At 39.5% G+C, this 10342-nt stretch overlaps 1 protein-coding gene across 3 annotated transcripts; it reads right to left on the reverse strand.

Annotated features, from left to right (window-relative positions):
• Positions 1-1027: 1027 nt before the first annotated feature.
• On the reverse strand, positions 1028-8330 carry LOC106923446 (riboflavin transporter 2-like). 3 transcript variants are annotated; one of them, XM_014996475.2, is made up of 4 exons: positions 8222-8330; positions 3742-4822; positions 3531-3654; positions 1028-1786 (listed from the first exon to the last, which is right to left on the reverse strand). In XM_014996475.2, exons 2-4 carry the CDS (start codon positions 4773-4775, stop codon positions 1574-1576), a joined length of 1371 nt encoding a protein of 456 aa, XP_014851961.2. In that variant the 5' UTR covers positions 4776-4822; positions 8222-8330; the 3' UTR covers positions 1028-1573. The 3 variants fall into 3 exon arrangements, with proteins under 3 accessions (XP_014851961.2, XP_087870002.1, XP_014851960.2); XM_088013876.1 differs by lacking the exon at positions 8222-8330 and adding an exon at positions 6587-6803 and having other exon boundaries at positions 3742-4788; XM_014996474.2 differs by lacking the exon at positions 8222-8330 and adding an exon at positions 6587-6800.
• Positions 8331-10342: the final 2012 nt, after the last annotated feature.

The following is a 10342-nucleotide window of genomic DNA, read 5'->3' on the forward strand; positions in this document are numbered from 1 at the left end:
AAATTGATTTAAAAACCATAACTCTAGAATGGAGGGTTTTGGTCATGACTTTGTCAATTTATTGCAGTTGGCAGCCAATCACGGTGTGTTTAAGCAGACTGCAAGAAAAACATGGAAATCTTTTGTTATTGGAGATGTTGACGAACAAGAAGGACACCAAGAACAGTCTTTAAAAAAAAAGAAAAAAGAAACAAGAGAAAAATTAACTTAATTAAATATGATGTGGCCCCCTTGTGGCCACATTATATAAGGGAACTAGGCTGTTTCATGCTCAATGTCAGTTGTTTAAAACACTTCCAGATAGACCATCTTTAAAGCACCAAGGTTTTCTTTTGTTTCTGTACTGAAAGCATGTCACTAGACATTTAAAATGTTTTTAGAAAAGTGTTTGCCTGTCTTTTACTTGATTGCATTTGATTTCTTGAGTAATTGGAAGTATAACAAATTTTTAACAAACTTTGAAAATCTGGGTTAATTGTTGCTTCTAAACATCTAACAAGAAGAGTATTTTACTTTGCCTTGCAATAGTGATGTTATCCCTTCAACTTTGTTTTGTTAAAAATATGAATTATGTGTTAGACTGAGATTCTATATAAAAGCCCATCAAAAAGTGGAATATAACTTTTGCGCTAATCACAGAGCACTGTTGATCCATTATTTGAAGATGGCCATATCTTAAATGAATAGGTTGGGGAAGGAAATCATTCACTGGAGAAGCAGCCAAGAGGTCAGAGGTAACTTTGGAGGAGCTCCACTGCTCAACTTCATGTACTGTTCCTTTATTCTTGTGTAAGTTGATTTAAAGTTTGTATTTAATGTCTATACCTAATAAATGCTTGAAAACCAAAGTCAAAGGAATTCCTTATTTTCCAAGATTGGAAAATAAAGTCGATTCTGATCAGGAAGTGAGGACAGAATGTGAATATAGATTCATAAAAGCAGCGACACACTGTGACTTTTGATCTTTTAAGATAAACCACTTTCCATGAAGATCATGACATGTATAATGAGAGGAAAGAAAGAGGACTTATTCTTTGGTAATATGTCAACAGATTTTACTTTATAAAGTCAAACATCATCTACATCCCAGTAACATAAAATCGGTTTAGTCAAACAACTTTGTACTTTTTACACAAAATAACGAGCTTGAATCTTTCATCACCTAGCATTAAGGCACATTTTAAAGCTAAAAGTTTCATATGTCCTTACAGAAGCAGTGACAACACTTCACATCACACTAAAAGTTCAAGTAAAATGATCTTTCTATTGATGAGGAATTGCAAACATGTTTAAAAAAAATACTCTGCGATTTGGTCTTCTTTGGTCTGATGAGCACCGACCACGTGGCTGTAACTTGAGCAGTTTGTAACGCTCACTCCATACTTCAATAAATAGAAATAAATCGACAGACATAAAAAGAGGAGTGGGAAAGGTCACCTGCAACCTCTCAGCTCTCCCAAAGCTAGTTGGAATATGTCAAAATTCATGAGTGAACTGAGCTCCGTGCTACAAAATTAAGTGCAATCTACCCCAAAGGTCGTACAGCAGTGTTTAACGCAAACGTGTTTATCGTCTACAACGGACACTTAGTGTTGCAGGGATCGCCGGAAGTGAAAAGTCCGTAGACGCTGACTAGCGGAAACATGGACACGGCGCCAAGCATGGAGCCCAGCTGCACTACGGCACCGCACCACACGAGGGCGCTGTGCCCCTCGTCTCTCAGTATGACCCCAATGATGACCTTCACATAAGAGAGGGAGAGGACGAACAGGATCCAGGCCAGCACCTGCAGCAGAGAGGAAGTCAATAACCAATCTGAAATTACAGCAGCTCTGTTCTAATGTAGAATTAAGAAAAAGTGCAAATGGTGGTTTAATATCTTGGTCACATGAATTCATTATCATTTTCCTATTTCTATACAAGGCGGTCTGAAGGTCCACTCGTTCTTTTACTTTTTAATTTTTTCATGTCACACAATTCCTCTGTGACTTTGTAACATAAATAAATTAAACAAAACAAGTCATCAGATTTATCTGAATCTAAGAGTGTCGAGTTCAACCTTAGGAAAAGAGTAATAGTAAAGGAACATTGAGAAATTACTATGAGTATGATCCTTGCAGTATTTTGGATAGATGAGGGACATACATTTCAAAAACTTTAATAATAGCAGAAATCGTACTTTTTAATATATATATATATATATATATATATATATATATATATATATATATATATATATATATATATATATATATATATATATATATATATATATATATATATATATATTTGCTTGTGTAAAATTAGTCAAAACTGTGAAAAACCTAAATTCTTAGAAGTACAGGAGAGGATTAGGATCACTGGAGAAAATTAATCTGACTTATTTCCCCATTTTTTTTCTAACAAAGAAAAAACAGATGAGGATTCTGGGATTAAAGTCAGAATTTCTTGTTTGTCTTCAGTAGCCCTCGTCCTCTTCCATGCTTAATGCAGACATTTCTTTTCTGTTTGAATATTTTTCATGACTCCCTAATATTGCAGATGAATATGTCTGATTTAAAAGTTAAATCAGTGGTACTGACTACAAAGACTCAACTTACTTGAGTCTACAAGTAACTTGTAGACTCAAGTCACTATGACTGCAGTCAAAGACGTGCTTGCGCCATCGCAATAACTGCTGCATCCAGTAGAGCCAAACCCCATTCCCTCCTGCCATGCCAGCCCAAAACCTCCCGAAAACTCATTACTGAAAAACTCATTTCATCCTCGCTACCTTGCTTCCTTGGCAGGTTGGATTGTTTTCTGGGATTAAAGTCAGAATTTCTTGTTTGTCTTCAGTAGCACTCGTCCTCAACTGTTCCTCAACAATCTTGTTGAGGAACAGAACGCATTAGTGTATATGCATAGATTGGCACAGGATTTATGGTTTTCAAAAATTTTAACTGCTCTCTACTCCTCTGCGAAAAATGTGGTATGGATTTGTATTCAGCAAATGCAACCAAGTTTAAGGTTTATTCAGGCGCTATCCAGCATTAACCCGCTTCTCTTCTCCTTCTTCTATTGAATAAAAGTATCCGTCAGCATGTTTTGCAGTGCCTACAGTGTTTTTAGGCTAATGTAGTGTTATTTTTTTCACCTCAGTGTTATACATGTTAGCTCAAAAGTAAATTTTTTTTGTACAGCACCTTCTTCAACATGTTTGTTACATATAGTACCGTAGCTTTTGGCAAACCTTAAGCAGAACTTCTTATGACTTTCTTATTACAATGGTTTTGTTTTATAATTTAACCCTTCTTTGAACTACGTATCTACTATGTTCTTTGGTCTTCATGATGTTGTTTGTTTACTGATGCTCTCTTACAAACTTCTGAGACCAGTAGGAGGGTTGTTATGGTTAGGTGTCAAAGTTTTAAGGTTAATCTGGTGAAACCAGATTCATCCCGACGTTCATACGACGTTTGTTGACTGTGGTTTGTGTCCGGAAGGTACTAAGCAGTTAAAAAGATACAAGACTTAAAAACATGTCTTACAATGACAACGGTTCCAGAGGTGTAGTGGACCAATAGAGGACAGGGACTCAAAGCTGCCATGGCCATGATGTAGGCTCCAAAACCAGTCCCGAAAACAGTCAGAAACCCCATAAAGATAAGAGACCTGGAAAAAGTTCACAATGAAATTAAATTGAAAAAGTAAACAGCATAATACAAGCAATAGAGAATGTTGAATGTGTGTTGTTCTCACCTCACTGGTGCAAACATGGCAATGAAGCAGGCTACTGGGTTAGCAACAGCGCCCATAGTGGCAGCCAGATGGTAGGCTTTGTTCCCGTAAGGCAGACAGGAGTACGTCTGCACGGAGGGCAAAACCGCATTGGTCAGAGCGTTGACCCATGCGAGGACAACAAAGATGAACACCACTTCCAAGTTGCTGTATGTCCCCTTTCCAAACGAACCTCTTGATTCTTTCCCAGCGGCCTCTCTGGGGCTGATCATTGGTTTTTGCTCTGGTGTTTGGGCATTCAGAGAGAAGCCTGGATCCCTCTTCTCCGTTTCCAGATCTGGACTAAAGTATCGGTCGCTCTTCCTCTGGCGAGCCACCGCCGGGTGGAGGTTGAGCAGGATGAAGGCTACCAGACACACAGCCATCATGGCGCTGAGAAAAATGAAGAAAACCTCGACGGAGAATTTAGCTGGCTGGTAGACGGACTGCAGCCCGACACCGCTCACCCAGCTGGAGTTGAGAGCCGACGAGTTTGCGGCCGAAGTGGCATTTTCGCAGTGAGCTACCCCAACACCCTGAATCAATGCCACCACAGCGGGCACAAGGCCACTGAGGCCCTCGCCTGCAAAGTACGTAGTGAGATACTCCGGACGCAGACGCATCATGAAAGGCAGGAAGGTGACGGACGACGTGCAGTCCACCACAGAGAGCAGGAAGCTCAAAACCAGCAGGGGTACACTGCGCAGGGAGCCAGCTATCATCACCGTGTGCCTCCAGAAGAATGCGAGCAGGAAGGTGGCCACAATCCCCAAACCCACGATGGAGTAGATGACGGGCCGCTCGTCCAGCGCACCTGGCCGGAAGCGGTGCATCAGAGTGATAAAGAGAGGACCTACGTTTGCCATCTGGATGAGGACGGTGAGGTAGGAGGGCAGTAGCCAGCCCTCAGGGGCCTTCTCTTGGACAACCAGAGGAAGCTCCACCCACATCCCGTTGATGGCCACCCAGGAGCCCATGCCGAAAAGGCACGCCAGTACGTGGGTCAGCAGCGACATGACGAAGGCGGGCCTGAGGTAGAGCAAGCAATAAAGATGAACACAACCTGAAAGAAAACAACAGAAGAAGATTTTGTTTATGAAAGTTGGAGGAATTCCGTTTAAAAATGGGACTTTTTAAAATTTCAAATTCTGCATTTTTGAAACGGTGAGAATTTAGCATTGAACTCTGTTGGAGTACATCTCCTTTGCATGCAAGTCATTGAAGAAAAATGTACAGAATGTACTCTGAATTTCCAGCCACATAGTGCCATCAAACAAGTAACTCTGATATATAAAATAATTCAAACTTTTTCCACCTTTAATGTAACATTTGTCTTGAGCAATTCAATTAAAAAAAAAAGGCAGAGGGAAAAAAAATAAAAATATGTTTGGACAAGTGTACATACCTGTAAACTAATAAATTGTCAAAGCAACTTTCCATTCTGTCGTGTTTTGTAGCAATCCATCAGGATGCCACACCTCAACAGCAATATTTACCCCTCCTACCTTGCTAATGTTCTCCAAATCCAGATTTAGCCCTGAACTCTGACTAAGTCGTTCCAAACCTTTACTCTTCTTCTAAGGAAGTCAATCTTTTGTTGATTTGGATGTGTGTATACTGGGACTCACTGGGATGGTAAAAAAAAAAATAATTACCATCCCAGTGGTAATTTGACTGGTATTAGAACTTAATGGTATTTTAGTCTATTCATAACCTGATCCACCTTGACAAACACCACTGTTTTTGTAGTGTGATGCTGCCACTACCTTGTTTTATTGTGGGATCTGGTTGGTTGTTTTTTGCCAAAGGTTGTGCGGAGAGTGCTTCAACTACAAATATTAGCAGAAAGTTGAGTGGAAGGAAAAAGTACGGTAGAAAACGATGGACGGGGGTAAGTTAGAATTTATTGTAATTAAATCGGCAAAGGCTTCTTTTTGGGGTATACGTGTTGTAAGATTCTCCATTTTATTAAAAGGCATTTTGGCAGCTGTCAAACTACTTGGTCAATTACTGCCATCTTGTGGTTCGATACGCGTTACTACAATGCACTAGTAGCAAAAAACAACAACAAAAACAGAATAATATTTGGATATACAATTTAACTGGATTTTAAAATGGGTTTTAAAATGAAATTTGAAACCAGTTCCCTTCACCTATTCCCAACTCAGTCCAAAAGTAATGAAGTGTTAGCATGGAAGTGCATCCTCTTCAGAATCTGTGTAATTGACCTTCTGAATGTCTTTCCCAACCTCTTCTTCCATCACTGTCGCATGTGCTTTCTAACTATGGATATGTGACCTTTCACACACTGACACGCTGTCTGCTCCCATAAAAAGCACCAAGCGTTGGGGACACAAACACACACAATAGAGGGCAGTGGCATGTCATTCAAGGTGTGTTACTTTTTTGTGTCAATAATGAAAACAAAACAGCTAATTTTTCAGAAAAATCATCAAATGACTGAAAAATTTTAGCTCTGTGGCTTTAAAAGCAATATGTTAGCACAAGAGGTTTACTGTATGTCAGGAAACCGAATAAAAATGTGGTACAAGAAAACAATTATGCTAAACTCAGAGAGCTTAGATTAGTCAAGATAATGGTATTACACAACAGATTGTAAGGAGGCTTTACTTCCTGGAATTTTGGATTGAAATATTTTTTCTAAAATTACCATCTTTATACATTGTCATCCCTTTGGACAGTGAATGGGCCAGATGAAGTGAGAGGCGTCACGCTTTAGTTAAAATACTCCGACAATCCAATAACCTTCAGCTCTTTGTTCCGTCAGGTAAATATAATCAATAGGAAGTGAAACCCATTCCCTTACCTCTTTCAGAACATGAGTAACAGCTCCTATCAGAACTTTCTCCTCCTAAAAATCTTCACTCCACTAATGTCGCTGTTTTGTCTTTCATTTGTTACCAGCATGTGTGTGTATGCCCCCCTCCCGCTCTCCTTCTCACCCCAACACACACTCGGACTCAGAAAAGCGTACACTCAGCTTCCGTGTCTCTGCTGCACTTGACTGCCGGGGAGGCGTGGCTAAACGCGCGCGCATGTGCTCTACCGCCATGACACTTGCGTCATCTCCCTGTTAGAGAGCAGTTTCAAAAGCAGGCAACCGTGTGTTTCATAGAGCTCTGTGATAGGAGGAAATGCAGTGACGTAAGAAGCTCCTCCCTTCTCACTATTCCATGGTTTACTAGTCTGACTATGCCCTCTTTAAAAAAACAGAGTTCTAGCGACACAGGAGAGCCAAACTTCAAAATCTGTAGTACTACTTTTTGGTCCTTTTTAAAAACAACAACAACAACAACAACAACAAAAACATTATTACGTCTATGTGTCAGCTGTTTCTTCAAATCAAAAAGTCTGCGTATCTGTACCTGAGTCTCACAATAACGATTAAAGTTGGTGGAGTTACTCCACTAAAAAAAAAAAAACAAAAAAAAAAACAAACATGATAATCCAGTTTGGATTTCCTTTGAAATTCACCTTAAACAGAAATGTTCCTAAGAATCCCTCCCTCACAACTCACAGGGTTCCACACCTCTTTTCTGCCACAGTGAAGTCAAAAGTGTTTCACATTTTCTTGAAAGTACCATTTAAAACAGAGTTTGATGTATTTAGACTTAAAACGCTGCAGAAAAATACTGTAAAATGATATGTTTGGGTAAAGTGGAATATGTGGTGCAAATCTGTGCACATTGTCAAGTTTTAAGGCATGTTATACATAAATAATTGGCTATACAAGATTAATTTTAAGTCCAAATGTAATATGGAATAAAATTTTGACTTAAAACTTAAAAAAATTATTTTGACTTATACTTCATTTCAGCATGTTGAAATTAATTATAAAAAATCTTGTATTTTTGTGTCATTTTGTTGGAATTTCACCAATGTACGTAAAAATGCCTCTGAAAATATATATTCAACAGGAAAAAAAATCTCAAACTGACAGTCAGCTGGATGCAAGCCCACCACGAGTTCTTCCAAACAGAGTTTTAATCTATTTTTCTCTTTCAAATAGTTTCTATTCACATGTTATCCATCCATCCATTTTCTTTACACCCTTGTCCCTTAGTGGGGTCGGGAGGGTTCCTGGTGCCCCTCCAGCTAACGTTCCGGGCGACAGGCGGGGTTCACCCTGGACAGGTCGCCAGTCTGTCGCTATTTCACACGTTATAAGTGTATTTATTGTATTGTTTTGTTGTTTTAGCAATACGTGGTTCTCTAATCTGCTTCCTTTACTTTAGTTTAATTTGATTGCACAGCACTTCAGTCGAACTTGCATGATCTTAAATGTGATTTATAGATTAACATTCACTTTGGTTCTAAAATTGCACACAGGTTGCATTAAGAAAAAAAAATCTCAAAGAACAATCTGCATTTTAAATGAGCTCATCACTAACTATCAGGGAATGCAATAAAAATATTATTAATCAAAGTAGACAGCACCTACCTGGCTGAGTGAATGTAGATATACAGTCAGTCTTAGTGAGGTTACACAACCGCTGCACCGCTGCGATGTTTAACACGGCTGTGTCCTTGTGATGTTGCTGTCTGTGAAGAATGCACACAGAGTTGTAGGTGTTGAACTGTGCTAGTCTAAATCTCTGTCATGTGACCACTGAAGGCTGAGCTGGAGATTCATAAAGTATGTTTCCAGCGGAGGGAGGAAATAAATGAAAACAGGATGTGTGCAGAATAGTGAGTTTAGACACTGAATTATTAGCAAAATCAACAAAAGGAAAAATGAAAGGCTTGTTAGATTCCTGAATGGATTTGATCTTACTTCAGCTTTGGGCTGTGTGAGTGGGCAGCCAAGCAGAAGTCAACTCTGGACGGCTTTCCATGCCCTCTGAGTGGGTGTCATGGCGGGGTCACTCTGGCATTTGTTCAACACACATTCCACCTCAAATGACTGACCCCTGTGGGGTGATAATTTCACTGGATTTCATGTGATCAGTGCCCTTGCTCCCACCTTTGTGCTGGCTGGTACTCCATGTCCCCTTCCTGATGGAAAAACCACTGAATTCTTAGTGGATCCATGACTGCAGAAGGAAATTAGACTTAATGCCAGAAACACTTTTTAATTACACTTCAAAAACCATAAAGGTAAAAGGTAAATATAATTTTATTTATATAGCACATTTTCAGCAATAAGACAATATAAAGTGCTTTACAGGAATGAAAAGGAAATACAAACAAAATAATAAACTAATGGAAAAAGCAAAAGAAGAAAAAGTTAATAATGTTGATCCAAAGTAAAGTAAATAAACTAGATGCTCCTATTCAGGGTTGGTAGATAAGTATCAGTAAGTATCCTCTGATCTAATTCCTTTTCTGGGTTGGGAGAATAGGAGTCTAGAAAGTAGTTGCTAAGGTTGTTTTACTGATTTCCAAGTTCTAATCCCTGTTCTGGGATGCTACATAAGTATAAGTAAATATTCTCTGGACTTTCTAAGTGTGCTCTAAATTTGTAAAAGTACTGAGTACTCCACAGTTTCTAAGTAATAATCCTGTTCTGGAAGAACGTTTTCTGGATTCTAACTTCGTTCTAATTCTTTTTTTGGGTTGCAATAATAGGAGTCTCTGCATCTAAACAGTGAGCTCTCTACAGTTTCTAAAATATAAGCTAAAGAGTGACTAATGAACTAGAGTCTCTGGATTCCAAGTTTGTTTTAATTCCTTTTCTGGGTTAAAAGTGAATACTCCACAGTTTCTCAGCCTCCCAGCAGAAGTCCTATAAAGGTGTTGTTATCAAGGAATGTCCGTGGGAGCGCTCAGCTCCACAGCTCCATGGATAACAGGAGGGGGTGAGGTGGGAAGGAGCGTTATGTTTACATATCTTCAAGAAGATTGGAAATATGCAGCCCTTCCAAGGCAACATGAGAAAAGCCAATTCAGATACAGAATGTCTTAGGTCGGGAAGATTATAAGTTTCAATCTTCCCTAAAGTCTCTCCGATACATCTCAGTTCCCAATTATCCAAATTAGTTTGGCCGTTCCACTGAGCCGAAACTAGCAACTTCTCCAAGATCGATTCCATCCCGTTAGTGAGTTTTAGAGTCCTCAGCTGGGCTGCGAATCTCAGCAAGACTCACATCCAACTTGTGTGTCTGTCCACACGAACAGTCTGAGTGTTCCCTTGTTCGGCCAAGTCCGTCACAAATTTGTTGATAAACCAGGAATCCACAAGCTCCAAACAGCAGAAATCCTGTTATCATGAATAAATCCAGGGTGAATCCCGCCGGGTGTGTCCCTGCAGGACAAGAGGGCTCTCCTGTGCCCAGACTTCTCGTCGAGAAAGTTTGATCAATTGCATTGAGAGACCGGTTGACCAGATCCATAATTTGTAGATTTGGAGGATGTGCAAAGAAAGGCTCCAAAAATCTAGAAAAAGAGAACAAAAACAGAGCAAGGAGGGCAGGCAGGGGCAGGGAGGGAGCAGAGGAAAAAAGCTTCCGCCTTCACTGAGAGCAAGAGAGGTATAGGGGTTAAAAACAATCTAATTTGGATCAAGTTATGTATCCAAATTAGAGTGTTTGGATAATCAAACAATCAAATTTTTTGATTATCC

This window comes from Poecilia mexicana, unplaced genomic scaffold (assembly GCF_051168715.1).
Source record: "Poecilia mexicana isolate PSO_F unplaced genomic scaffold, ASM5116871v1 scaffold_16, whole genome shotgun sequence".
Lineage (NCBI taxonomy): Eukaryota > Metazoa > Chordata > Actinopteri > Cyprinodontiformes > Poeciliidae > Poecilia > Poecilia mexicana.